At 57.2% G+C, this 27,993-nt stretch overlaps 2 protein-coding genes across 5 annotated transcripts; one reads left to right on the top strand and one right to left on the bottom strand.

Moving 5' to 3' along the window:
- Position 1: 1 nt before the first annotated feature.
- Positions 2–8,144, top strand: DGAT1 (diacylglycerol O-acyltransferase 1). Of its 3 annotated transcripts, none has more exons than XM_037048941.1 (17): positions 2–291; positions 4,215–4,302; positions 5,316–5,356; positions 5,448–5,533; positions 5,617–5,648; positions 5,878–5,983; positions 6,127–6,240; positions 6,343–6,423; positions 6,523–6,626; positions 6,715–6,753; positions 6,844–6,885; positions 6,967–7,011; positions 7,084–7,196; positions 7,276–7,341; positions 7,422–7,509; positions 7,600–7,662; positions 7,762–8,144. In XM_037048941.1, exons 1-17 carry the CDS (start codon positions 95–97, stop codon positions 7,915–7,917), a joined length of 1,461 nt encoding a protein of 486 aa, XP_036904836.1. In that variant the 5' UTR covers positions 2–94; the 3' UTR covers positions 7,918–8,144. The 3 variants fall into 3 exon arrangements, with proteins under 3 accessions (XP_036904836.1, XP_036904835.1, XP_036904834.1); XM_037048940.1 differs by having other exon boundaries at positions 5,617–5,669; positions 6,127–6,231; XM_037048939.1 differs by having other exon boundaries at positions 5,617–5,669.
- Positions 8,145–9,267: 1,123 nt separating this feature from the next.
- On the bottom strand, positions 9,268–27,909 carry HSF1 (heat shock transcription factor 1). 2 transcript variants are annotated; one of them, XM_037048899.1, is made up of 14 exons: positions 27,613–27,909; positions 14,260–14,368; positions 13,737–13,873; positions 13,396–13,520; positions 12,238–12,313; positions 12,098–12,159; positions 11,914–12,010; positions 11,695–11,828; positions 11,343–11,609; positions 10,903–10,989; positions 10,053–10,158; positions 9,921–9,980; positions 9,764–9,833; positions 9,268–9,680 (listed from the first exon to the last, which is right to left on the bottom strand). In XM_037048899.1, the coding sequence occupies exons 1-14, from the start codon at positions 27,727–27,729 to the stop codon at positions 9,475–9,477; spliced, it is 1,653 nt and encodes a 550-aa protein (XP_036904794.1). In that variant the 5' UTR covers positions 27,730–27,909; the 3' UTR covers positions 9,268–9,474. The 2 variants fall into 2 exon arrangements, with proteins under 2 accessions (XP_036904794.1, XP_036904795.1); XM_037048900.1 differs by lacking the exon at positions 10,903–10,989.
- Positions 27,910–27,993: the final 84 nt, after the last annotated feature.

Below are 27,993 nucleotides of genomic sequence, written 5' to 3'. Positions count from 1 at the left end.
TGGCGGTTGGCGTTGGGTCGGGAGGCGGGGCCCGGGGCCTCCGGCGCTGAGAGCCCCGCGGGTCGCGACTGGGTGGCAGTGTGCGGGCTGAGCCATGGGCGACCGCGGCGGCGCGGGTGGCTCCCGGCGCCGGAGGGCAGGGCCGCGGCCCTCTAGCCAGGGCGGCGGCAGCCCCGCGGCGGCGGAAGAAGAGGTGCGGGACGTGGGCGCCGGGGGGGACGCGCCTGCCCGGGCCCCAGAGAAGGACAAGGACGGAGAAGCCGACGCGGGCAGCGGCCACCGATATCTGAGGTAGCGGGGCCGCTGGCTCATAACCTCTGACCCCTGGCCTAGGCCCCTGCCACCCTCCCCAGTCCCTCGGCGTGGTCGCCGCGGCGCGGGTTCCGCTTCCGAGAGCCCGGACCTCGGACTTGGCGTAGGCAGGGTCCCGCTTGGGCTCCCCCGGGGAAACTGAGGCCCGAGGGACAGGGTCGCCTCCCGAGGGCACGCGCGGGGAGCACAGAGGGGAACCGTGCGCACATCCTCAGGTGGGTCCGGGTGCGTGTTCCCGGGGTGAGTGGGGAGGCTGGCGCTGCAGGCGGGTCGGCTCCACCTTGCACAAGTTTCCCTCTGTCCGGAAGGAGATGGAGCGGACGGGGCGCTTTGAGATGAAGGGGGAGGGCTGTGAGGGGAGCCTTGGGGGTAGAGGAGGGGTACCGGCTGGGGAGGAGGGCAGCGGGAGACTGGGCTGCCTGAGGCCAGGAGCAGCGGCAACGGGAGGCTTTCCCGTCCTTCAGACGAGAACTGAGAACCGGGCCCGTCCCTTTCCCAGCCCCTCCATCCCTCCCCCAGCGCTTGGCCGGCCTCGGCCTCGCTTGTGTTGCCACAACAAGTGCTTGCCGCAGCGGGCAGCTTGGGTCTTGCTGCGGGGACAGGAGCGGGGTTTGAAGTGGGCTGCCCGCAGGTGCAGGACGGGTGGGCCTGGGGGGAGGAAGCGGCAGGGGGAGGACGCGGAGGCCGAGGGCGAGGCTCTGGGCTGCCTGGACACTGGCTCCCTCTTCCAGCTCCAGGTGGTTCCTTTGCCTCCTCTGGCCTTCATTTGGCTCTGGGACCCTCCGGGGCTCTGGCTTTGGGAATGGCTATACAGCAGGAAGTGGGCAAGGATTTGCCCTCTTAGAGACAAGAACAGAGGCGCCTTGGGAGGGGTGGGCGCAGCCCTTGCCCTTGGAGCACTCATAGCTCCCCTGGGAGATAAGATAATCTCAGCACAGAGCCCTGTGAGCAAAGGTCAGACTCGAAGTTCACGAGGGCTGGGTCCCAGAGGAGGGTGGTTCTGCCAAGAGGGCTGCTTGCTCCCTGTGTGAGGGTGCTGCTGAGGCTGGCTGGAAAGGATGGGTATCCTAGAGTGCCTCTGTCAGCTCCCAGAGCTTCCCTCGCTGGGGTTGGGGGCTTGGCAGCACCCTTGCTCCGGCCCTCGGAGAACTTGAGTCCTCCCTGTGAGAGGGGCGCTGGCTGTGGGCCCAGCTGCCACCTGGGATGGGCAGGCACTTCCCTGATGGGCCAAGTGGCCAGAAGCCTCTCCTGTGCGTCTGCTCGCCAGGTGGGACGAGCAGGAGCCCAGTCTGCTCATCCTGGGGGTCTAGACCCCTGGGAAGAGGCGCAGCAGATGGCAGGGATGGGCCTGCCCAGGGTCGGAGGGGGAGCTAGTGACCACAGTCCCCTCCTGCTGTCCAGGACATTTAGGTTATGTGCCTCTGTGCCTCCAACCAGATGCCACCAGGTCTGGACCCCCCGGGGGCTGTGGCCATGGTATGGGGGATGGCGGAGCCTACCTTGCTCTGGCTGCCCTCCTAGGTTTTGACCTGTGGCACTCCCGCTTGTCATCCTCCTGTAACCTGCCTGCCCTCTCCTGGGGCCTCCTCACCCTCTCCCTGCATTTCCTGCTCACCTTGGCCTAGGCGGTTGGGCTGGGCTTCGGGTGTGAGTGTGTGAGTTCGTTTCTTCCAGCCCAGGGCCAGGGTGTGGCTGCCCTGCCTTTGACTCCCTCCTTCCCATAGGGCCACACTCTCCCTGGGTTCACAGCTTTCCCAGGGTGTTTGCTCCTGGGGTGTCCTCTGCTCCACCCTTTCCAGCAGGGCCAGAGTGTGTAGGAGCCCACCAGCCACATGGTGCCCCAGGGCTTGGCCCAGAGGCTGGGTAGGAGAAGTGCTGAGGCAGAGGCAGGTGGGAGGTGAGCTGGCACTCTGCTCCCTCTGTGTTCTGCTTGGGCCAGGAGCTGGACCCAGTGGTCTCAGGTGTGGTTCACACTTGGGGGCTGTGCCTCTGGGAGGGAGCTTTGAACTTCATCGAGCCTTAGTTTCCTTGTGTGCCCACCTCCCAGTGCTGATGTAAGGGTTGTACAAGGTGGCCTTGCTGGCTGGGGGCCTGGGGAGCGGGTGTGGGACCACTGCAGCAGGGGAGAGGGTGACCAATGCAGCCCTCACACGGTGGCCAGACCCTGCCGCCCATGCAGGCATGCCTCTCTGCTCTCTGGTTCTCTGCTGCAGAGAACTGCACTGGCGAGGCTGGACCTCTGTGGGCACTGGTGGACCCTGTGCTTTCTTTCCTGGGTCGCGGCCTCTGACCTAAGGGGAAGGATTGCTGCCTGGGGTTGGGAAGGATCATGGAGTTGGCTGGAGAAGGTCTGAAAGGTTCTGTGATGCAATTTTGTGTCAGGTTGGAAAATGACACTGTTTCTCCACCTTCTTCCTCGTCTTGTCTTTGAGGTCACCAAAAGTAAAGCCAAATGGTGTTGGTCGCCCAGGGGCAGGGGGCAGTGTTGTGAAACAGTCTGTGGGTGTACCCAGCCAGAACTGTGGGAGGCGGTTTTGAGCCCGTTCCAATGAAAGCCACAATGGGCATGAACTTGGCGTAGGGCGCCAGGGACAAGGTCAGAGACCACCCTCTTTAGGAGTGGGGCCTTGGACCCCCTCCTGCTTTATAGAAAGGCAGGTGCCCAGACTTGGAGAACAGAGCCCTGGGTAGAGATCCCAGCCTTGCCAGGAGGCCCGGGAAGAGCCTGGGTGGAGGGTGCAAGGAGGCCAGGCCTGTGGTTGGGCAAGGCGCAGACCATGGTTTGGGAGGCAGAGGTAACCTGTCTGCACTGCTTTGGCTGGGGAATGCCGGGCAGACTAGTGTGCTGGCTTCTTGGCCTCTCGCCTCCCAGCTGAGTGCTGACCCCATCCATAGCCAGGCTGGCACTGGGGCTGGGCCAGCCCTGAGAAGAGCCCTGGTGCCCACTCCCCTCCTCTGGCTGTCTCTTGGGACAGAGACGTGTGTCTACAGGAGGAAAGGGAGGCCCTGGCATCTCTTACAAAACTGGAGGCCTTGCTCAATGCCACATGGGGCTCCCCGCAGGCCTGCTGCAGGGGCGTGGCCAGGCCTGGGCCCCTCCTCCACCTCTGGTCCCTGAGAGGGCCAGGTAGGTGGGTGAGGATCTGCTAATGTGTCCCCCTCCCAAGCACTGGGTGGGGGGTTCTGCATACTTTTGTGAGAGACCACCCCCCCATCAGTGCCTGGCTGGCCCTTAGCCCATTGGGAACACAGCGCTTCCCTGTGGTTGAACTGGAATAGCGGTCACTGCTCCAAACAAGTGCATGAGGGTTGCTAGGCCTTATCAGGCTGGGGGCTCAGCTGGCCCTTGGCCTGGGTCCCTGTGCCTACTCAGACCTTTGTGGGCCGAGTGTGAGGAGGAGGTGGTTTGAGGTGGGGACCCCATAGCTTGCTGGGTGCTGGGAAGAGCTGACTGAGCAAGGTGGATTTGCCTCCTGCCCCCACCTCTGTCCAGCACTGCTGGTGGGCCTGCTGATCCCTGGGGTGGATTCTTCTGTGGGTCGTCACCACTCCATGGCCAATGTGAAGGGCGACAGCTAGAGGCCTCTGGGGAGTGAGACTGGGCTCCTGGTCTAGGGCCCTCCAGCCCGTGCAGCCTCTGTCTGCAGCCTGCCCCTGCCCAGCACCTGAAGGGACAGGCCCCAGGAGGTTCCCCTTAGACTAAGTGGGGAGTAAGGAGTCGGAGCTGAAGAGAGGGTTGGCTGGGGAGTGCGGACCACCGCTGTTGGGCCGGGGTGGGTAAGCGAGGGGCTGGACTTCGTTGAGCCCCAGGAATCTGCCAGGGTGCCTACCTGCCCCTGAGCATGGGGGTGTGGGCAGCTTGTGGACCTGCCCGAGGTCCTCACTGTCTCCTGCCCTGACAGGTGCCACCGCCTGCAGGATTCCCTGTTCAGCTCGGACAGTGGCTTCAGCAACTACCGCGGCATCCTGAACTGGTGTGTGGTGATGCTGGTGAGCAGGCTGGTGGTTGGGGGGTGCGCATGTTTCTCTGGAGTCTGGCCCTCACTCGCACACAGAGCTCGTGTGGCTGGGGCTTGTGTGGGAGTCCTTTGTCTTGTGAGCGGTGGCCAGGGGTCACTGGGGCGCGGGAGGAGGGGACAGAATGGGTGGCTGGCCCTGGGCCAGCAGGATGCGAGGCCGTGGATGGGGCGCCCGGTGGGAACGGGCTCCTCTGGCAGTGGGGCCCCCTTCCCTGCAGCCCGAGGTGAATCGCCTCTGCCCTTGAGTGGCCCTCGTGGGTGTGGAGCCCCTCGCTGGCCCAGCCTGGGGCAAGCGGGGTGAGAAGATGGTTTCGGGGTTTCAGTGCAGCAACTCCAGCCCTGGCTCTTTGGGCCCCCAGCCTCTCTCCTTCAGTCTGGCTCGCAGGTGCCCCCTTGGAAGGTTCCTCTGCCTCACTCTATAGCTTGGTGGAAGCCCCTGCCTCTGGGGCCCAGTTCCTGCTGGTACCTCGTGGGGTGGGACCAGCAGTCCTGGCTCCGAGGCTGGAGTGCAGGGCTCAAAGGGGCAGCGGGTGGGGCGGGCAGAGGACAAGGACTTGTCGGGCCCAGCCCACGCAGGGCTGATGTGGCTGCAGGCCTTCGACCCTCACCCTGACGGACACGGACACACCTGCCTCTGGGTCAAAGGCAAGGTTCCCGTGGCGGCCTATGTGGAAGGGGTGCCAGGCACAGCCACACCCCCCAGCCCGTGGCCCCAGGAAGTGCCCTGGGAAGCCATGGGGAGCATGCTGCCTGGTGGGTGAGAGGCTGGCTGGGCAAGCCGACGTTCTCAGGAGACGTGACCTCATGCCCTGGGGGCCGCTGCTGGCCTGGGCTGGGCGTGCAGCTGGGCTGGGCGGCTGGGCAGCGTGAACGTCCCACAGCCTCACGGCCTTTGCCCTGCTTCTGCCGCCTCTGCTGCCCCCACCCTGCTGCTGGCCCATGTGCACTGCACTCGGCCGCTGCCCTGCCCCCTCTCCCTTGCAGATCCTGAGTAATGCGCGGCTGTTCCTGGAGAACCTCATCAAGTGAGTGTCCCCCGTGCCCCCCCTGGGGCCCAGCCACACTGCCAGCTCGGGCTCCCCCTCACCCACTGAGGCCTTCACCCCCAACCCCTAGGTACGGCATCCTGGTGGACCCCATCCAGGTGGTGTCTCTGTTCCTAAAGGACCCCTATAGTTGGCCTGCCCCGTGCCTGGTCATCGGTGAGCTGGACATCGAGGAGGGCCTTGGGTTGGGGACAGGGCTCACGCAGACCTGAACTTGCCCCATGGTCTTCCATCCTCAGTGGCCAATGTCTTTGCGGTGGCTGCCTTCCAGGTGGAGAAGCGCCTGGCAGTGGTAAGCAGTGTCCTCGTGCCCCTGCCCTGGCCAGAGACCTGCTCCTCCCCAGGCCTGGATGTGGGTCAGGGTGCCACCTGCCCCATGGAGCTTCAGGCTGTGCATGTTTTTCCTGGGAGGGGCTGTGCCCTAGGCGTGGCAGCCTGTCACCACGGAGACCCTTGTCCAGGGAGTGGGGCCCCTGGCTGAGTTCTGCTCCCCCTACCAGGGTGCCCTGACGGAGCAGGCAGGGCTGCTGCTGCACGCGGTCAACCTGGCCACCATTCTCTGCTTCCCAGCGGCCGTGGCCTTTCTGCTGGAGTCCATCACTCCAGGTGCCCCCTCATCCCTCCTTTGTCCCAGCCTGTCTTGGGGAACCACAGGGGAGACCCAGGACAGCCCTGAGGGGCTGCCCCATGGCCGTGGCCCTCCTGTGGATGGTGTGGGAGGCTGCAGCCTGAGCCTGCCTCTCCCACAGTGGGCTCTGTGCTGGCCTTGGCCGTGTACACCATCCTCTTCCTCAAGCTGTTCTCCTATCGGGACGTTAACCTGTGGTGCCGGGAGCATAGGGCTAGGACCAAAGGCAAGACCGGTGAGGGGCTGCCTGCCATGGGAGTGGGGGTGGGACCTGGGAGCACTGCCCCCAGCAGCAGGGCCTCACCTCCCACACCTCTCCTCCCTTCGCTGGCTCCAGCTTCCACAGGTAAGAAGGCCGATGGTGCGGCGGCCCAGCGCGCAGGGGCCGTGAGCTACCCGGACAACCTGACCTACCGCGGTGAGGAGCCTGCATGGCTGGCCTGAGGGAGGGGGGCTGGGGGGCAGTGCTGGGGGCAGCAGGCCAGGCCCTGGTGCCAGCCCCGCCCTCCCATTCCAGACCTGTACTACTTCCTCTTTGCCCCTACGCTGTGCTATGAACTCAACTTTCCCCGCTCCCCTCGCATCCGAAAGCGCTTCCTGCTGCGGCGCCTCTTTGAGATGGTGAGGCTGGAGGCTGGGGGGCTGCGAGGGGCTGGGGCAGCTGCCGGGTGCTGGGAGGCTCAGCTTGCTGCTCTGCTTCCTTCTCCAGCTGTTCTTCACCCAGCTCCAGGTGGGGTTGATCCAGCAGGTACGTGGGGCAGGACAGGGCGGGGTGGGTAGAGGGGACCTCACCTGGGTGCTCAGTGGGCAGGAGCTGACGCTCTGCCCTCCTTTGCAGTGGATGGTCCCCACCATCCAGAACTCCATGAAGCCCTTCAAGGTGAGGGGTCAGGCTTCCCTGTGGCCGGGGGGTGGGGGGGTGGGGGCGGCCCAGGGAGCCGGCTGAGCCTTGTCCCCACAGGACATGGACTACTCGCGCATCATCGAGCGTCTCCTGAAGCTGGCGGTGAGCAGGCTGGGCAGTGGGGCGGGGCATGAAGGGCAGGGGGCCTGGGACCTGACAGCGCCTCTTCGCCAGGTGCCCAACCACCTCATCTGGCTCATCTTCTTCTACTGGTTCTTCCACTCCTGCCTGAATGCTGTGGCCGAGCTCATGCAGTTTGGAGATCGAGAGTTCTACCGGGACTGGTGGTGGGTGACCTTGGCGGGGGCTGGGCTGGGACTGGGGCAGGTCTCAGTGCCACCTGATCTCCCACTCTCTTAACCCCAGGAACTCTGAGTCTGTCACCTACTTCTGGCAAAACTGGAACATTCCTGTGCACAAGTGGTGCCTCAGGTGGGTGTGCGAGTGTGTGGTGGCCAGTGGCTGGCTCCCGGGGGGCCTGGGCACCTGCCCACACTCTCCTCTCCCCACAGACACTTCTACAAGCCAATGCTCCGGTGTGGCTACAGCAAGTGGGTCGCCAACACTGGGGTGTTCTTGGCCTCAGCCTTCTTCCACGAGGTCAGTGGTCTGTGGGCGGACACCCTGGGCCGAGCGCCTGTGGCTGTGGTCCCGAGGACAGGCTGACGCCCATCCCCCCCCCCCCCCCGTTACCTGGTGAGCATCCCTCTGCGCATGTTCCGCCTCTGGGCCTTCACCGGCATGATGGCTCAGGTGAGCACCCCATGGCCTCACCTGTCCTCCTTACCTGTGCCTGGGGCAGCCAGCCCCGCGGTCACCATAGCCACTGGACTGTGCACCCTTCCTCCCCAGATCCCGCTGGCCTGGATTGTGAGCCGTTTTCTCCGTGGCAACTACGGCAACGCAGCAGTGTGGCTGTCACTCATCATTGGGCAGCCGGTGGCCGTGCTGATGTACGTCCACGACTACTACGTGCTGCACCATGAGGCCCCGGTGGCTGGGACCTGAGCCGCTGCACCCACACTCCTCACTGCCTCCCCGCCCCTGCCTGTGTGCTGGGGAGGCGCTGGCTACCTGCCATGTCCTCCTGGTCCTCAGGAGGCCCCTCTGCCCCTATGGGGCTGCCTCTCCCCCTCCTTGGGAATGGGGGACCCAGCACAGGCTGGCACCCCGAGAACCTGTGCTGATCCTGCCCCAAGGATCTGAGGGTTTCAATAAAGTACTCTCCAGAGTGACCCTAGCCTGATAAGGGTGCAGGGCTGGTGGAGGGGACAGCCACAGCACAAGATCCCAGGGCCCTTGGCTGCAGGGAGATGCTCCTGGGACAGGGACCTGGGTCCCATGGGCCATCCTGGAGCTGGTGCCCTTGGAGAAGCTGAAGCTCACTTACAGGACAGTGCCCTTGGTCGGGGGATGAGGGGCAGGTGTGGCATGTCAGGCAGACTGAAAGCCACACACCTCCAGTGGCAATTCTCACTGCCTAGAAAGGCTCGGTGTAGGTCAGACTTCCAGTCCAGCCCCCACCCATCACCCCACGTGTGGGGTGGGGCTCGAGTGGGTGCCCGCAGCCTTCCTAGAAGTGGCCCTTGGTTTGGGGCAGGGGCCAGGACATGGAGGAGAGACCAGGGTCAGCACCAGCTCTTCCTCAGTGGGCGTGTCCACAACAGGGCCCACAGTGCAGGTGCCAGCTGAGCAGCAGCCTGCACTGACCTGGGACACCTCCGCCTTCTCCCCACCTGCCTCCTTGGCCCTGTGGCTGAGTGGCTCACAGTACAGCCTCGGACACCTCACCCTCCCAGACCTCCCACCCTCCCAGACCCGCCACAGCAGGGAGGGTCTCTGTCCCACTGCATCTTGGTGGGGCTGCTGGGCCAGGGGGTCCCAGCTGTGTGGGGCTGCAGGCCCGTGTCTCAGAAAATGCCCCCACCTGGCCCACCAAGGTGGGGGAGGGAAAGGGCCTACCTGGGGACCCTTTGGAACCCACAATGAGGTGGTAGCTCCCTGGCCCCTCACCCAGAGGGGGACGGTGTGAGCACTGAGGCGACTGGGGCGCCAGACATCAGGAGGGCTGTGCCTCCCCCTGCCGGCCGAGCCCAGGACACGCCGCGGGCTGGGACTTACCTCCCCTTCCCTTTGGCTAGAGTTCCTCCTGTCCTAAAGTTGGCACAGCACCCTGAGGGTGCTCTGCTGGGAAGACAGGCAAGTGGGCCCCTAGTGGGGAAACCTCGGTAGGGGGTGTGGCAGCACCGACCCCTCCCAGGCCCTTTAATTCTGAGCACGCGCAGGTCGGGTGGAGCCAGGTCGGCCCAGGCCCTTGCTCACTGCACCCCGGGAAGAAGTGGACACAGGAGACTAAGGTGTAGAGTCTGTCCTTTATAGATCTCTGCCTGTCTTGTCCGTCCGTCCGTCTGTCCATCTGTGAATATACTTGTATGCTTCTATAGAAGTGGAAAGGGGGACTCGTGTAAAAACCCAAAATACAATCTGACTGTGATGCCCACAGTACTGGTCAGTCCAGTGGGGCTGTGAAGCCCCCAGCAAGTCATGGCCAGCAGCCTGGGCCCTCTAGGAGACCGTGGGGTCCTTGGCTTTGGGGGGCTCGGAGCCTGTCAGTAAGGAGATGGTGGGGTCGTCGGCATAGTCGTCCCCCTCCGAGAAGTAGGAGCCCTCCCCCAGCTCAAAGAGCACAGGCAGGTCGCTGCTCCCCACGTCCACAGGGCCCGGCTCCATCAGGAACAGGGGTTGCGCCGTGTAGTGCACCAGCTGCTTTCCTGGGGGCGAGGCTGGGTTAGGGGTGCTGGCAGGAGGGGACTGGAGGGGGTGGGAGGGTTGGGGGGTGGGTAGCCTTGCTTACCTGAGTCAGGACTACGTTCCTCTGCTTCGAGAGGCTTGGGGGGCTCCTGGGGAGACAGGAGCTCCTGGATCTGATGGGACAGGAGGGCTGTGAGGGTTCCTGCTTGCCCCGCTCCCCTCCGCCCCTCCCCTCCCCCCCTCCCCTCCACTCTACACACACTGGCCAGGCTGCTGTCCAGGTCGGGCAGGTTCATGTCTGGCACCGAGGGGCTGAACAGCTGCGAGAGAGGAGGACAGTCAGGCGCTGCCCGTGAGCGGGACAGGAGGGGGAGGGGAAGGGTGCGGCTCACATCCAGCAGGGCGGCAGTGTCCACGCTGAAGCCGTGGCTCGTCAGCATGGTCTGCAGGTTGTCCAGGTTGGAGTCCATGGCGTCCAAGTGCTCGCTGAGCTCGGCCCTGACCGGAGGGAGTGGAGAGTTGAGGCCCCGTCCCGGGCAGCCCCACCCAGACGCCTTCCCCTGCAGCCACCGCCCTCCCTGCTTGAGGCCAAGAGGGGTAACGTGTGTGTGGCCAGGGCCAGGGTGCCCGGTCACTGCCGGGAGAGTGGTTCAGGCCTTGCTGGCTGCTCCTGTCGCTGCCAGGTCTCGCAAGGGCCACAGCAGCACTTCAGGCTGGGCCAGGGCAGACCAGCGCCCAGGAGGGCTCGGTGTTCAGAGGCCAGGGCAGTTTTTCAGGCCTGACAGTCTTGTCTTTGCACAGGAAGACAGAGGGGGTGGGCAAGGAGCTGTGTTCAGTGCCTGGTGGGCTGGTCTCCGTCCTGGTGCACATGGGAAAAGACACCCGAATACAGTGGCCATGATGGAGAACATCCCGGGCCACTTGGCACACCTGGACCATCGGACGAGTGGCCAGGCCGGCTCCTGGAGGTTCCCCACGGGGCCCAGCCCTACCCTGGGAGAAAGCAAGATCGTAAGGTGGTAGGGAATACTAGCTACTATGCCAGGCTGGGAGGCCTCTCCCCACCAGTCAGTGACTTGGAGCACCGGCTTGAGCTCCAGAGCCTGGGGAGGGGGTGGCCACTCCTGCTTGCAGAGAGCCCAGGATGCCCACTCAACCAGGCAGGGCCCAGTGGTCCACAGCTGGGGAGGGGCCCGAGCTCTGGCGGAGCCCTCCTCCCTCCCCAGTGGGGACAGCGCTAACCCTGGCTGGAATCGGCCATGCAGAGAGGAGGAGGAGGGGTAGGGGAAGAGGCGGGCGACCCCAGACATCTGTGGAGTGTGAGTCAAACTGCAAGATACAAAGAAAAGAGCCCCCATTGCATGCAGGGGCTGGGCGGGCGCTGTACCCCCCGCCCTCGCACACCCAGCCTCTGGGGCAGGGACTCTGTTGGGCAGCAGAACCAGGTGACGGCTGGAGCCAAGGTGGCCTAGAAGAAGTAATGGGCCACATACTCCTGGCTCCAGCTGTGATAAGGCCGTGGTGAGGCCTGGGTGGCTCCGGTCTCCCGCCCCACCCGTTCCAGCTCTGAGCTCACGACCAGGTCCGCAGACTCACCCCCAGCAACACCTGTGTTGAGCCCCCCAGGACAATCCTAGCCAGAGGCCAGGTCCTGTCCAGAGGGTGCAGAGAGCAGCACTCACTTGTCCAGGCAGGCGACGCTGAGGCACTTCTCAGGGGACGAGGCGGGCAGGGTCAAGGGGGGCTGGGCCCCCGCATCTGTGAGGGGTGAGGCTGAGGCGGCGGAGGTAGGCTCACTCTCCCGCAGAATGGAGTCAATGAGAGCGGTCGGGGACAGGGGCGTCTCCACCACGGTGGTCAGGCGCCCGGGACTTGCCTCCTCCGCCTGAGGGCTCTGAGGGCTTGGGGGCTCTTCCTTGACTTGCACCAGGGGGCTGCTCGACAGGGGCCTGCGGGGGTGGGAGACACACATCAGCAGGCTCCTCCATGGGCCCAGCCCTCCTCTGACCCCTGGGGAGGTGACCAGGTCCCCACCCCTCATCCACACTCCTGCTGGGGGACGCCAAGGGGCTGCCAGGGCTCAGCTCAGTGATGTCCGAGATGATGGGTCCAGAGCTGGAAACGGCATCTGAGAAGAGGCTGGAGCCACTGTAGGCCGAGGACGGAGCCTGCCATCAAAGGAGGTGACACGTGTGGCTCATGCTGAGGCAGCACCAGCCTCACCCAGCTAGGCCTGCAGTGCCCGGAGCTCACCGAGAAGGGGCCCGAGCCGTGGATGGGTTCCAGGGAATACTGCCGGCCATACTTGGGCAAGGAATGCGCCGAGCTGCTGTCGTTCAGCATCAGGGGGCTGCAGGGGAGGGCGGGGTTAGCTGTCTCTCGGCCCCAGCGGCGCTCAGGCCCCAGTGCTGAGGGACGGGCACCCCTAGCGCCTCACATCTTTCTCTTCACCCCCAGGATCCGGTTGGACTGCACCAGCGAGATGAGGAACTGGATGAGCTGTGGGGGGAGAGGTGCAGTCAGCCTGGCCAGGGCCAGGGACAGGGACCAGCAGGCACCTGCCGGCCCACCGCGTACCTTGTTGACCACTTTCTGCTGCTGGGCGTGCTTCTGCCGCAGGCTGGCCACCTCCCGCCACAGCGCCTCGTTCTCGCTGCAACAGACCAGGGCATAGTCGTGAGGCCAGACTCCAGGGGCTCTGGGCAGCAGGGGCTCCACAGATGCTCCACCCCCACCTGGGCAGGTGCAGAGCTGGTGGTGACCAAACAGGGCTGGCCACACCCCACCCTCCTTGCTGGGCGGCACTTCAAGGGGAGGACGCACACGGGGTCATGGGGTCAGCTGCAGGCTGAGGTCAGACGAACCCGGGTGCGCTGCCTGCACCCGGGACCCAGGCTGAGACCCATGGAGCTTTCCTGGGCAGTTGAGGAGGCAGACCCTTGGGCATGGCCCCCATCCCCTCACCTCTCTCTACCCAGACTGAGCCTGAGGGGAGGAGGGGAGCCCAGAGGACCTGGGAATGGCTTGGAGGTGGCCCCAAGGGCTGGGGACAGCCACCCGAGCATGTGCTCCCATTCCAATGGGCCAGCCCCCAGCCCCCACACCTTCCTGACACCAAGTCAACCCTCCAGGCCTCACCCTGAGAGGCACCCATGTCTGAAAGGCCAAGCGCACTGGGCCCCAGCCAGAGCCCAGCAGCCGCTTCCATGACATGGGGGTCAGGAAGGCCCGCCCCTGGGCCAAGACAGACACTAGGGCTGGTGTCCCTGAGGTCCTCAGGGCTCTCAGGTCCATGGGAGGAAACCCAAGCTGGCCTTCCTTAGGGGAGCTGGCTGGAGTGGAAGACACGGGGCTGGTTACGTGGTCGCCAGGAGCAGGGATTCTAGAAAGCCCCACCAACACTTCTCACTCCCCAGGCCCGAGGTGGGAATGAGCCGGAGAAGTGACGCCTGAGCCGAGTGATGCCAAGGACAGTGGGAGCCAGCAGGAGGGGCCTGGCCACGCTGGCCTGTGGGGAGGGCCTGGAGGACTGGCGTGAATAGCCTAAGGGTGCTTCCAGAGCTCAGAGCACAGCTCCCAGGACAGGAGGCTGAGGGGCAGGGGCTTGAGGGCGTGCAAGGCCCACTTCCTTCTGTGTCTGGGAGCAGGAGGCTGGTGGCGGGAGAGGGCCCTGGACAGAGGGGTGGACTCCCACTGCGCCCCGCTCCCCATCACCCTCTTCTCCGTGGGACCTACTGCTTCATGGCCAGGAGCTTGGAGTCCATGCTCTCCTGCTTCCCCTTCATCAACTGCACGTCAGTCAGCAGCTTGGTGACGCTGTCCTGGTGAATCTTTATGTCCTCGCTCTTCAAGGTGGACACCTGGGTCCCCACAGGGAGGGTCACTGCAGTGGCACCTCCGGAAGAGGGGAGGCGTGGGACACAGGGGAAAGGGCCAGGGGGCTGTGGCCTGTAGGTGGGCCTTCACTGCAGCGGCTGACAGGGCCATGAACAGGGATCCAGGATGGACAAGCGGGGAGGGGCCCATCAAGACACCCAGTGCCACCCAGAGGGAAGTCAGGGAGGCTGGCTACTCACGCTGGTCACCTTCCTCTTGATGTTCTCCAGCAGCTGCTCCTGGCCGCGCAGAAAGCACGGGTGCTGGAACTCAGTGTCGTCCCTCTCTGGCTTGACCAGGCCACCCTGCTCGATGTGCACCACCTTCCGGAAGCCGTCTGCACAGGGCGGGGCGAGGGCAGCTCTGCCTCAGGGCAGGGGCACAGCCCCCTCCACAGCCTGCCCGGGCCGGGCCAAGCCCCACTGGAGGACTAAGGGAGGCCCCTCATGCCCAGCACGCCTGTCTCAGAGCCCCTGCCTGCAATGGCCAGGCACTCTGGGTCTAAGTGACCCAGCCCCAGGTGGCAGCCTTTCCCCACCAGGTGTGGCCACCACTGGCTGGGGCTTCTGCTCTTCCAGGGGCCCTGGGCCCCCACATGCGTGGGTGCCGGGCCTGCCCCCGGCTGACACAGGGACCAAACCTGGAGGCTGCGCCCTCCACCACAGGCAGGCCCACCATGCCGGCACTCTGCCACCCGCCATGCGCGCCCGGGGCGGCACTCACACATGTTGAGCTGCCGCACGAAGCTGGCCATGTTGCTGTGCTTGAAATACTTGGGCAGCACCTCCTTGGCAAACTGGCCCTGGTCGAACACGTGGAAGCTGTTCCCGCTCTGCCGGGAGACACACGGAGGCCACACTCAGCTGGAGGGGAGGATGCGTGCCCTCCACGAGCAGCAACAGCCACACTCCAGTCCTGCAGGGCTGAGGCCGTGGGACCCCCACCCTGGGATCGCACAGCTTCTTCAGTGCCAAGCTCACATTCAGGAAACTCCAGGGAATTTCAGGCTCCTTCTTTAGGCGACCCCACGATAATGTTAATCAGCAAACCCATCCTACAAATAGCTAAGACCCCAAATTAAGCAGCCAAGAAAATGGGGACCTAATTTTAGTTACTCTGGAGGACAACAGTGCTCAGAAATGCAAATTCATTTTCCACTGGGCATCTGACGTGAGAACAGACTGTATAAACCCCTGCATTACATTCTTCTCCTATTTCTTTTCACAAGAGGTGTCAGGGCTGACTCTGAGCTGTTGCAGGGTGTGGACAGATGACCCATGTGACCCTGTGAGTGTAGGAAGGACACTGGGAGCAGGATCCCCCTGCCGGGGAAGGTGATAAATAGGCTAGGAGACCCCCAAACCCCCAGAATTTATTGGTAAAACACTGTGCATTTATTCTGACACGTTTAAACTTCAGTCACCTTCAAAGTCCTCTCCATCTGATGCAATACACCTATTCAGATGCTTTTTCCACTGCTCAGAACAGTTTCTGAACTCATTAATTCAAAAAAAAAAGGACTTTATTTATTTATTAGCAAAGAGGAAGAGAACCATCACTGTGTGGCTGCCTCCTGAGCGCCCCCTATTGGGGACCCGGCCTGCAACCCACTCAGCCACAGCAGCCAGGGCTGAACTCATTGGTTCTGATGTCTATTAGCGCTTCTGTTGCTTTTGTTTCACGGCTTCCTTACTGGCAAAACATTTCCCTTTAAGGAATTTTTTCATCCGGAAAACAAACAAAAAGTTTCTCGGGGTGGGATCAGGTGAATGGGGAGGGTGGAGCACAGGGCTCATGCCGTTTTTGGTCAAAAACTGCTGAACACTCCGCACCGTGTGGGTAGATGCCTTCTTAAAATCACCCATCATGAAATGGGCAAATGTGTTGAAAATCTAAAAACAAAGGCACTGTAGCCAAATGAACTCAGCCTCTCACACCACCACCAGCTGCTGCACTGATCCAGATGGGTTCTACAGCACTCACCTAGCTGGGGAGCCTGTAGGACGAGGAGGGGCCTGCCCTCCAGAAGATGATTCTGGGGTTTCCTGGGGGCCCCCTTGTTCAGGCAGGAACAAGCCACAGTGACCCCACAGTGTTGCTCCAGGACTGGAGCACTACCTTTCAGTGTCTATGTCCAAGGTCTCTCCAGCAGGAATCTAGCCATGTAGTTGGAAAAACACATTTGTATTTGTTGAAGAAGATACAAGATATGAGAAACACTGTACATGAGACAATGATGCCTCAGTCCTCTTCAAAGTAGGCAGTAGGTCCCAGGTCACCCTGAGACCCCACACAGTTTCCAATCGCCATCAGCTGCCCCATCATATTTTCCTGAATCTCATCAATGGTGTGAAATCTCTTCCCCTTCAGAGATGATCTTGGTTTTGGGAAAAGCCAGACGTCGCAGGACACCGAATTTGGGCTGCAAGGGGTGCTGAGTCGCTGGGGTGATTTGATGTTTCACCAAAAAACACTCCAGGAGACGTGATGCAGTGGGTACGCTGTCGTGATGAAGCTGCCAATCAGCAGTTGCCCACAGTTGCAGCCTCTGAATCGCCTGAGCAGCTCCCCAAAGGAATGCTCAAGCTTAATGCAAAATCTGATGCAGATTCATTGGTCTACTCACTCAGTCACTTTGAATGTGGTGGCCACACAGTCATGTGCTCACTCAATGGTGTCTACCTCCCCCACTGACTAATACAGTGAAGTCATCGTTCACACATGTGCATTCCAGTCCACTTTCCTTGGCTGCCAGGTTACACTGATGTCATGCAAACCATTATTGTTAACAATGGCTGGACTTTTTCCAGACAAATGTTCTATACGTGGACATTGAAGCAAAAACACCCTGGCTGGTGTAGCTCAGAGGACTGAGTCCTGGCCTCTGAACCAAAGGGTCGTCTGTTCAATTCCCAGTCAGGAAACATGCCTGGGTTGTGGGCCAGGTTCCCAGCAGGAGGAGCACAAGAGGCAACCACAGAGTGATGTTTCTCTCCCTCTCTTTCCCCCTCCTTTGTCCTCTCCCTAATATAAATAAAATCTTAAAAAAAAATAAAATAAATAAAGCAGCTCTGGCTGGTGTAGCTCAGTGGATTGAGCACAGGCCTGTGAACCAGAGGATCGCGGTTCGATTCCCAGTCAGGGCACATGCCTGGGTTGCAGGCCAGTTCCCAGCAGGGGACGCACGAGAGGCAACCATACATCGATATTTCTCTTCCTCTCTCTTTCCCTTCCCCTCTAAAGACAAATAAATAAAATCTAAAAATTAATTAATTTTTAACCAAAGGGTTGTGGCTCAAGTGCTACAGACTCACTGTTCCTACTTTGTTGAGTAAATGCTTCTTCTTCCTTGGCTGGCTAGCTAAGTTGGTTAGGGTGTCACCTGATACACCAAGGTTGTGAGTTCGATTCCCAGTCAGGGTACATTCAAGAATCAACCAATGAATGCATAAATAAGTAGAACAACAAACCTTTCTCTCACTCTCTAAAATAAATACAAAAAAATCTTTAATGCTTTCGTTATATGCCTTTTTGACAATTTCCGGAGACTGAGTCATTTAAATGAGCTTTGCTTCTTCACTGTTGGTTGATTTGACCTGAAGGTCTCTCTGCACAAAAAGCCTTTTCCCTAGGGATGTTTAATTTTTAAACCTTGTGGCTGCATAATACCGTAGACCACCTTTGGGGCAAATAACAGGCTCATTGGAAAACTTATAAGGAAGAGCCAGGGGATGAGATACGGAGGTCTCTGAAAAGCGGTGGAGCTACCTGCCGAGGCACCTGGGAGGCCTCAGGGAGCCTTAAGCTCTCAGCTCTGGCTGACTCGGACGGAGGCTCTAAGGAAGCAGGAAACAAGGCTGCAGTTTCCAACCGCCTGGGAGATTCCCTGGGTCCAAGCATTCGAGGAGACTTCTGTTTCCTCCACTGCCTGACCGTTGAGCTAAATGCCCAAGGACTTCGGTGGCCTCGTGTGGCACAGACTGTAAAGGTCACTGAACAGACAGCAGCGACTGCAACAAATCCTGGGGACTGAGGAGGGCGGATTTTGATATCCAGAGTTTAATATATTTCACATTACGTTAACTGAAAGTCTAGTTTTCAACAAAAAATTATGACGTGAAGAAATGAGGTAAGGCACACAGCAGGAAAAAAAAAAGCAATCAATAGAAAATGTCTCAATGGAAGCTCTGATGTTTGACTTACTAGACAAAGACTTTTTAAAAAAGATTTTATTTTTATTTATTTTCAGAAAGAGGCATAGCGAGGGAGAAAGAAAGGGAGAGAAACATCATTGTGTGGCTGCCTCTTGATCTGGCCTGCAACCCAGGCATGTGCCCTGACTGGGAATTGAACCGATGACCCTGTGGTTCTCAGGCCAGCTCTCAATTCACTGAGCCACACCAGCCAGGGCCAGAGACTTTAAGCTATTTCACATACGTTCAAAGACCAAAACAAAACTGCACTTAAAGAAATAAAGGAAAGTATGAGAGTATGTCACAGAATAGAGATTAACAGTAGAGAGACAAATTATAAAAATAAACCAAATAAAAAATTCTAGAGTTAAAAAGTCTAACAACTCGAATTTAAAATTCCCTGCTCAGAACTTCCAGCCAAGATGGAGGCATAGGTAGGCACACCGTGGCTCCTCGCACAACCAAAAGAAGGACAACAGCAATTGAAAAACAAAAATAAACCAGAACTGACAGAAAATCGAACTGTTTGGAAATCCGACAACCAAGGAGTTAAGGAAGAAGCATCTATCCAGACCAGCAGAGGGGTGGAGTCGGGCAGTCAGGCAGAGAGGATCAGGGCAGGCAAGGCAGCAGCAGGTGGTCCCACATACACGTGGAGAAACCAAAGGAACACCTGGGGAGTGAGACCGACCTCCCAACCCCAGATCCCAGCAGGGAAATAAAGCCTCAAACCTCTGATTGAAACCACCTGGGGGGAGTTCAGGCGGCAGCGGGAGAGACTCCCAGCCTCACAGGAGACTTCGTTGGAGAGACCCACAGGGTCCTAGAACATACACAAGCCCACCCACCCGGGAATCAGCACCAGAAGGGCCCAGTTTGCTTGTGGGCAGTCGGGGAAGTGGCTGGGATCCGGCAGAGAGTGGAGCAAGCGCCATTGTTCCCCTCTCAGACCGGCCCCCACATGCAGCATCACAACACAGTGACACGGGTTGCCCGCCCCAGTGAACACCTAAGGCTCCGCTGCTCACTACCTAACAGGTACGCCGAGACCAAAAAAAAAAAAAAAAGGCCCAAATGAAGAACAGATCAAAGCTCCAGAAAAAATACAACTAAGCGACGAAGAGATAGCCAACCTATCAGATGCACAGTTCAAAGCAATGGTAATCAGGATGCTCACAGAATTGGTTGAATTTGGTCACAAATTAGATTTAAAAAATGAAAGGTATAATAAGTGAAATAAAGGAAAATGTACAGGGAACCAATAGCAATGGGAAGGAAACTGGGACTCAAATCAACAGTTTGGAGCAGAAGGAAGAAATAAACACCCAACTGGAACAGAATGAAGAAAAAAGAATTCAGCCCTGGCTGGTGTAGCTCAGTGGATTGAGCTAGGGCCTGCGAACCAGAGGATCGCGGTTCCATTCCCGGTTGGGGCACATGCCTGGGCTGCAGGCCAGTTCCCAGCAGGGGACACACAAGGGGCAACCATACATTGACATTTCTCTCCCTCTCTCCTTCCCTTCCCCTCTAAAGATAAATAAATTAAAATCTAAAAAAAAAAAAAAGAATTAAAAAAAAAAACGAGGAGACGCTTAGGAACCTCTAGGACAACTTTAAATGTTCCAACATCCGAATCATAGGATTTGGAAGGAGAAGGAAAAGGGGAAGAGCAAGTAATTGAAAACTTACTTGACAAATAATGAAAGAGAACTTCTGCAGTCTGGGAAAGGAAATAGACTTCCAGGTAGTCCAGGAAGTTCAAAGAGTCACACAGAAGGTGGACCCAAGGAAGCACACACCAAGGCACATCATAATTATATTACCCAAGATTAAAGATAAGGAAAGAATCTTAAGAGCAGCAAGAGAAAAGGAGACAGTTACCTACAAAGGAGTTCCCATTACACTATGAGCTGATTTCTCAAAAGAGACCTTACAGGCAAGAAGGGCCTGGAAAGAAGTATTCCAAGTCATGAAAGTCAAGGACCTACATCCAAGATGGCTCTATCCAGCAAAGCTTTCCTTTAGAATGGAAAGGCAGATAAAATGCTTCTCAGATAAGGTCAAGTTCAAGGAGTTCATCATCACCAAGCCCTTATTATATAAAATGTTAAAGGGACCTAACTAAGAAAAAGAAGAAAAAAAATATGAACAGTAAAATCACAGCAAACTCACAGTTATTAACAACTACACCTTAAAAAAAGCAAACTAAGCAAATAACTAGAATAGGAACAGAACCACAGAAATGGAGATCACATGGAGGGTTAGCAACAGGGGAGTGGGAGGAGGAGAGAGGGGGAAAAGGCACAGAGAATAAGTAGCATAAATGGTAGGTAGAAAATAGAGAGGGGAGGGTAAGAATAGCATAGGAAATGTAGAAGCCAAAGAACTTACATGTACGACCCATGAACATGAGCTAAAGGGTGGGAATGCAGGGCAGAGGGGAATAAAGAGGTGGAAATGGGACAACTGTAATAGCATAATCAATAAAATATATTAAAAAAATAAAATAAAATTCCCTGATCAGAGGAGATAAAAGCAGAATTGAGCACAGATAAGAAGGAATCAGCAAAGATGAAGACAGGCCACAGGTGGCAAACACAAGGCCTGTGGGCTGAATCCGGCCCTCCACCTTGTTTCTACCCGGTGGCAGTGCTGAGCTCTCACTTAACTGTCAAGAAGTAGTTACATTTATACAGTCCTGAAATTATTTCGGCCCTTTGAAGGCAACCTTGGGGCTGATGTGGCCCCGGTGAAAATGAGTTTGATAACCCTGAGATAGGCCAATTGGGATTGTCCAGGCCAAGAAACAGGAAGGAAGGGAGGGAGGGAGGGAGGATGGATGAACAAATTCTCAGAGGCGTGTGATACACCACCAAACTCTAAGATACGCATAATGGGCATCCCCAGAGAGGAAAGAAACAGAAAAGATATTTGAAAAATAACAGCCCCCAAACTCTCCACATTTAATGAAAAATATCCAGGAAGCTAGATAAACTCAAAGAGACGGACACCTGGGCACTTAACAGTCGAAGTGCAGAGAGCAGAAGACGGAGACAGAGTCACACAGCAGCAGGAGAGAACAGGCTCATCTGCGCAAAGGGCGCTCAAACGGCAAACCGCCGGCTGCCACCNTTCTCAGAGGCGTGTGATACACCACCAAACTCTAAGATACGCATAATGGGCATCCCCGGAGAGGAAAGAAACAGAAAAGATATTTGAAAAATAACAGCCCCCAAACTCTCCACATTTAATGAAAAATACCCAGGAAGCTAGATAAACTCAAAGAGACGGACACCTGGGCACTTAACAGTCGAAGTGCAGAGAGCAGAAGACGGAGACAGAGTCACACAGCAGCAGGAGAGAACAGGCTCATCTGCGCAAAGGGCGCTCAAACGGCAAACCGCCGGCTGCCACCTGGACCACAGAGGCTGGAGGCCAAGGGGTCAGGGTTGCTGGTTCAACTTCCGGACAGGGCACGTGCCTAGGCTGTGGGCGCAGTCCCTGGTTGGGGTGAGTATGAGAGGAGGTTTCTCTCTCCCTCTCTTTCTGGAAATACATAAAATCTAAAAATAAATAAGTAAATAAAATTTGAAAAGAAAGAAGCTGAAGGACCAAGTCCCACTTCTGGGACGGCAGTGAGAGCAGACCCCCACACACTTGTGCGTGAAGCAAGCGGAGACTTTCATGAGCTCAGTCTTCGGGGGCGTCCCAAATGCACACAACAAAAGCAGCAGCAACTCCTCAGGAAAATCCACCCAACCCCCTCGGCACAGGAGCTATGGCCCGGAGGACTCCAGTCAAGGCCGGCTGTAGTCAGGAGAGGGCAGCTCAAAGGCGTTTTCACCTGACGCAGCTCCACCGAGAAGAGGCAAAAATGCTGGGTGGTTGCAACCAAGAGAGAGGGTTCCCGGTCTCCATCCCCCCCCCCCCCCCCATGGAACGAAGGGTCTCAGGCAGGCATGGCAGGCTGAGAGCACCACGGCTCTTATCACCCTCACCCAGCGAGCAGGGGGCGCCGAGCCCCTGTGGGAAGGGAAGACACAGGCGGGGAAGACACATGGCCCTGCACAGCACCCAAGAGCAGTGCCCGAGGCGGAGCTCTCCGCAGCTCTCCCCAAGGGCGCTCGCTTTACTCAAAAGACGGGGTGTGACAGTTCAAGTCCAAGGACGCTCTGGAAAACAATAGGTTATCTGAAATTAAGAGCAAGAAGCTCAACCATGGCCAGTGGGTCCACACAGGAAGGAGACAACTAAGAGCTCTCCTGGGGTCAGAAAAAACCTCAACGGCTGACCTCAAAACCTACCGCCCTCAAATTTAATTTGGATCAGGCTGCTAAGCAGTGTCTGCCCTAGGACACTGTCAGAACCCATCAGAACCCGGGATGGTCAGGCAGTGGTGACAGAGTCTAGAGGGTGGGAGGAGGCAAGCTCAGAGGTCAGGAACGAGGAAGCGGGCTTCGCTAAGACAGCTCAGCCCAGGCACAAGACAAAGCAGCAAGAAACAGAAGACCAAGCTTGCTGGAGGGGAGAGGGTGGAGATGGCCCAGCTGAGTTATCCAAAACGTAGTTTTTCTTTTCTTTTTCCCTCTTTTTTAAACACATTTTTTAGTGAGAGAAAAACATCAAATTTTTGTCATTCTACTCATTTATGCGTTCATGGGTTGATTCTTGCATGTGTCCCGACTGGGGATCAAACCCACAACCGTGGTATTGGGAGAATGCTTAAGCCAACTGTGCTACCCAGGCAGGGCCTAAAATGTAGTTTTAAAAAAAATTACAAGGCATGTAAAGAATCAATAAGTGTGTGGCTCAGTGGACTGAGTTCTGGACTGTGAACCAAAGGGTTGCTGGTTCATGTTCATGAACTGGTTGCTGATTCCCAGTCAGGGTACACGACTGGGTTTCCGGCTAGGCCCCGAGTAGTAGGGGGCCCATGAGAGGCAACCACACATTGATGTTTCTCTCCCTATCTTTCTCCCTCCCTTCCCCCTCTCTTAAAATATATAAGTAAAATCTTAAAAAAAAAACCCCCACATCATTGTGAAGAAATACCTCGTCAGACAGTAACAATAAAGAGGTCCCAGCTGCACACAGGAACTGAATAGAAATTCTGAGTTGAAAGTACAGTAAGCAAATTAGAATTTACTAGAAGGATGAACTGCACAATAAAGACTCAGCAAGTGAAAACAGAGAGAGATTACAAAAGATGAGGGGCATAGAGAAGAGTGGGCCCCGGGACCCCATGGGGAGAGGGGAAGGGAGCACACGGAAAAGAGTATTCAAAGTAAGGTCTGAACACACCCCAAACCTCCTTTCAAATACACTCATAAACATGGCACGACTCTCCACTTCTGTGGGTCACCTTTGCTTTCTTTCACAAACGCTCTTCTGGTTTTGTAGTTTTAGCATACAGATCCTTGCTTGTTTTTATTAGATTTATATTTAAGTATTTTTTTTAGCAATTGCAAGTGATATTAAAAAAATCAACTTCCCATCATTCATTGCTAGTATACAGAAATATAAGCAAAATTCATTTTTAGTTCTAGGAGTGTTTGTAGATTCCTTAGGGTTTTCTTTTTAAAGTTGTATGTTTAGAAATACAAGAAAATAAAGTTGTACACTTTATTATTTTATTTTTTAGGATTTTCTACGTAGACATTCATGCTATCTGTGAATCAAGACCGTTTTACTTTTCATATACCTTTAACATAATAACACATATGCATCTTATTTCTTTTCAAATGCTCCTAAGATGCTGGGTCAGACCTCCAGTGCAATGCTGATGAGAAGGGGAGGCAGACCCCGAGTGGGCCGTGGCCTGTGGGGGAGGGCAGCTGTCCTTTGTCACCACTGAGTCTGATGCTGGGCGCAGCTGTTCCTGCAGACCTGTTGGAATCGGGCTGAGAAAGTTCCCTGCTACTTCCTAGGGCTTTTAAAAAATATCGCAATTGTCAAATTTTGTCAAATGCTTTTTCTGCATCAAGTAATATGATGCAGTCTTTTTTCTTTCGATCTATTAACCTGAATAATTAAAAAAATTCGAACCACCCCTGCATTCTTGGAATAAATCCCACCTGTTGTGACATCATTCCTGACTTGCTTATCTTTTATGACAGACACCAAGAAACACTGGTCTGCCGTTTTCTAGGACTGTCTTTGTCCGACTTTGGTACCAGGGTAATGCCTGCCTCACAGAATGAGCTACAGAGTTCCCCCCTCTGCCTTTCTGGAGAAAAATGCACATCACTGGTGTTATTTCCTCTTCGAATGCTTAAGTTTGCCTGTAAAGTTATTTGGGCCTGGAGCTTTCTTTTTAGGAAGGTTTATAACTAGGAATTCAATTTCTTTAATAGATTCGGGACCATTAAGGTTATATTTCACTTTGGGTGAGTTTTAGCTATTTGTGTTTTTCAAGGAATCGGTCCATTTTGCCTATGTTACCAAAGAGTTGTTCACACATTCCCTTCCCACCCTCATACTGTCTGGGAGTCTGTGGTGACTGGGCCTTTTCGTTCCTGATGCTGCTCCTGTCTGTCTTCTCTTTGTCTGTCAGTCAGGCTATAAAGAACCAGTTTTTGAATTCTTTTTTTTATTAAAAAAAAAAAACTTTATTTACTTATCTTTAGAGGGAAGGGAAAGAGAGAGGGAAAGAAATATCAATATATGGTCTCCTCTCGTGCATCCCCTGCTGGGAACTGGCCTGCAACCCGGGCATGTGCCCTGACTGGGAATTGAACCGCAATTGTGTGGTTCGCAGGCCCGCGCTCAATCCACTGACCTACACCAGCCAGGGCTGAATTCTTTTATTGTATTTACTGTCTTCAATGTCACTGATTTCTTCTGTTGTCTTCATTATTGCCTTCCTTCTGCTTGCTGCAGGTTCACTCTGCTCTTTGTTTTCTGTTTAGGGTGGAAGCTTAGAAGCCATTCTTATTTCCTAAGACAGTCATTTAATTCCCATTAAGTGCTGCTTTAGGAGGGTCTCAAGCACATTTGGAGGACTGCTGGGAATGTCTGTAGCGAAGGAGATGAGCGATACACAGAGGGCTCAGCCTCATGCTGCACACAGGGAGTTTAACAAGGTCAGCTGTGCTATGCCTGGGCCGTCATCACTGAAGCCACCCTGGCTCAGGGAGGCACTGGGAGCCTCCAGCCCTGCAGTGCACCTCCCATTTTGTTCCTGGGGTGCTGTAACCTGGGGCACTCATTCAGCACTTTGGGTCAACTGTCACACCCCCAAGGGCGGGGCCCACAGGACCTGCTGGATCCTGCCAGCTGTCTGAGAATGGGCTGGGCAGGCTTTAGGGCCTCAACCTGCTGAAGGGGTGGTGGTAGGGTGGAGGTGGGGTGGACTCCCAGGCTGTGAGAGCTCTGAAAATGGTCCAAGGCCAGCTGAGTGCCTTGGTGTGACTAGGCCAGTTCTTCAGTGGTCTCTGGGAGTTGGGGACCTAGTTGCAGGAACTGGTCTGCTCTAGACTCTCTGACCAGAGACCCAGCCTTGGTGACCATCTGCACACAACTGTCAGGGTCATTCCTGCTTCCAAAGAGCCAAGAAGTATACCAACTAGGCCAGGACTATGGTGAGGCCTGAGAGCCACCAGGGGCCAAAGTTAAGCAGGGCCTTCAAGTGCAGGTGGACCTTAAACTGTGCCCAAGTGCTTCCCGGCCTCATCCTGGCCCTGCTTCTCAGCTGACACAGGCCTGACTGGTGGCACATGCCGGGGCATGGAGGCAAGGGGAACAGCACACACTTAGGTCAGGAGTGGTGGCTCATGTCATCAAGTCCCCTCCCCAGGGCGAGCTGCAGGACCTGTTTGGGGAAGAGCCTATTCAACTGGGGCGCCCCACCAAGTGCATCTGTAGTGGACAAGGATTTGGGCAATGACCTGTTGACCTGTCCCTCCTGCTGAGCAGAGCATGAACAATGCAATCTGGACCTAACCCCTCTGGCCAGAGTCTCTGGGGCTGGAAGCATCCCCAACCCTGAGCCAGTTATTCAGCCTTGAGAGTCAGCCTCTGACCTCCCTTTGTCTTCTGTAGCAAACTGGAGAATTTTCCTTGGCAAGAGTGAGAAAACTTCCAGCACAAAGGGGAAGGCAGCCAGACTCTGGGCCACAAGTCTACACGAGACCCTATGCAAACATTTCTGGCAGAGGCTGTAGGCTTGTGTGGGCATCCTGGAGGCCGCAGGCACAGGTCCACCTCCCTCCTCCAGCACAGCAGCTCCATAGCCAGCCCCTGGCCAGCCTAGAAAAGGGCTTCCTTCTGTCCTCGAGCTAGTGCTTGGTTTCTGTACTCATTTTGGCACACGCCCCTAGCGCGCCCTGCCAACGTGTGAACAGACCAGGTATGGTCAAACCCTCGAGCTCCTGCTGGCTCTTCATCCCCCCACAAAGAACTTGCCAATAGCGCTCATGGCTGGTGTGGCCACTGGGAGTGGAGGCTGTCACAGGCCTGATGGTGCTGGACTTGCCTGACCCAAGGCTTGCCTGGAACAGACTATGGGTCCAGGGGATACGCAGGCAGCACCCCACCTACACACCCCACAATCTCTAAGCAGAAACAGCAAGCAGATTAAGGGGCGAGACAGATCATCACAGTAGAATTTAACTTGGCATACCCCAGAGGAACTCTGACGCTGCTCCCCAAACTGGGTAAGAGTGTTCCTCGAGAGTTCAGGGAACGGAAAAGGAGGAGGAGGCAGAATAAGCAAAGACAGAAGGGTGGGGCCATGTCTTCTGGTCTGGAAAGTTCGAGGTCTAGAACAAGGGGATGGTGGTAATGTGACAGCCTGTGGGAAAGCACCCTGACCCTCGCTGGGACACGTGCTGCCAGTGAAGAGATAGGTACCCAGGAATGGAGAACACCCACACAGAGACAACGCTGGGGCCAACCGAAAGTGTCTCCACCAGGAATGCCACGTGATTTCTAGTCTCCACATTTTAACTCTTTGGGCAGAGTGGAGCTTCAACAGATAGACAACCTAAGAGTGGGAGAACCTGGTCTCCAGCTCAGGGATAGCTTCAGTCCTGGTTTTCCTTCATTCCTGATGGCTTAAGAGTAAGGGAAGGGAAGTAGAATCTGGGACTTAACAGAGTTGGAGAAGCCCCGCCCTGCCTGCTGGCACATACGTTTTGGCCCTCAGGAGGGAGGGCAGGTCTGAGACACAGGCAGCTCCCGCACGACCAGGACTGCCTTTCTAGAGACCACGCATTTGCCAACCCTGGGCTTCAGCTCTGGCCTTCGCGTGGACTCGCCGTGACAGCAAGACGTGGGGAGCAGGTTCTCTTCTCCAACTTCAGTCAGGCTCTGATTTACTTCTGCAGACCGGAGCTGCAAGGGTCTGGCAGGGTCAGCCCATGTAAACAAGCCTGCTGCCAGGCAACTGGGCACAGGGACGGGAATAAAGATGCCCTGTGAGGAATGAAAAGCGAAGCTGCTCTCGGAACCCCAGCTGTGGTATCTGGACATGGATTTGAGACCAACCCGAACTTCACAATGTTTTACTTTCTTTGCACTCGCTTTCTTTTCTGCACTAGATTCGTCCAACGCCTTCAGATTCATGCGCTAAGTTCTAAATTGTTTCCGAATAGCTGCCGATCACACAATTCGTAACTCATTTGGGAAGAGAGAGAAGGCCACTTGGACATAACGTTCTCTAGCGAAACTAGGTGCCGTTTAAAGAACAGGCGCACCTCCGCAGTTGTCCAACACTTAGCAAAAGCCCAAGAGAGATCCTCCCTCCCTCTCCATCCCGGGAAAATTGGCGCGGAGAGGAACCGGCAAGGAGAGGGCCCCGAATGCTTTTCCGCCCCCCGCCCCCACACCAGGCGACCGAAGCGGGGGCCTGCACTGCCCTTCCCGGGAGCGCGTCCCTCCTCACCGGGCTCCAGCAGATAAGCGCGTCGGTGTCTGGGTCGCTCACGAGGGTCCACAGCTTGGTCAGGAAGGCCGGGACGTTGCTGGGTCCCGCCGCGCCAGGGCCCACGGGCAGATCCATACTGGACAAGGCGGGAAAAGACAGAAGTAGCGACCGCAAAGAGAGGCCGGGGCCGAGCTAGCGCCGCCGCCGTGTCTGCGGGGCGGGCCGCACCGTCGCTGCCCGCTGCGCACACACAGTACCAGGGCCCAGCATGGCCGCCGCCATCTTGCGACGGGCGCGCACCCGCCGACACCACCCTTCTGCGTCCAGGCGGCGCGCGCACGCCGGCCCCGCCCTGATCTACGGCCCCAAGCTCCGCCCCGGACAGGGTGCGCCTGCGCA

This window comes from Sturnira hondurensis, unplaced genomic scaffold (assembly GCF_014824575.4).
Source record: "Sturnira hondurensis isolate 20B ecotype Veracruz unplaced genomic scaffold, ASM1482457v3 Scaffold0006413, whole genome shotgun sequence".
In the NCBI taxonomy this organism is placed as follows: Eukaryota; Metazoa; Chordata; class Mammalia; order Chiroptera; family Phyllostomidae; genus Sturnira; species Sturnira hondurensis.
The sequence above is the reverse complement of the archived record's forward strand: the minus strand, read 5'-3'. Positions and strand labels throughout refer to the sequence as shown.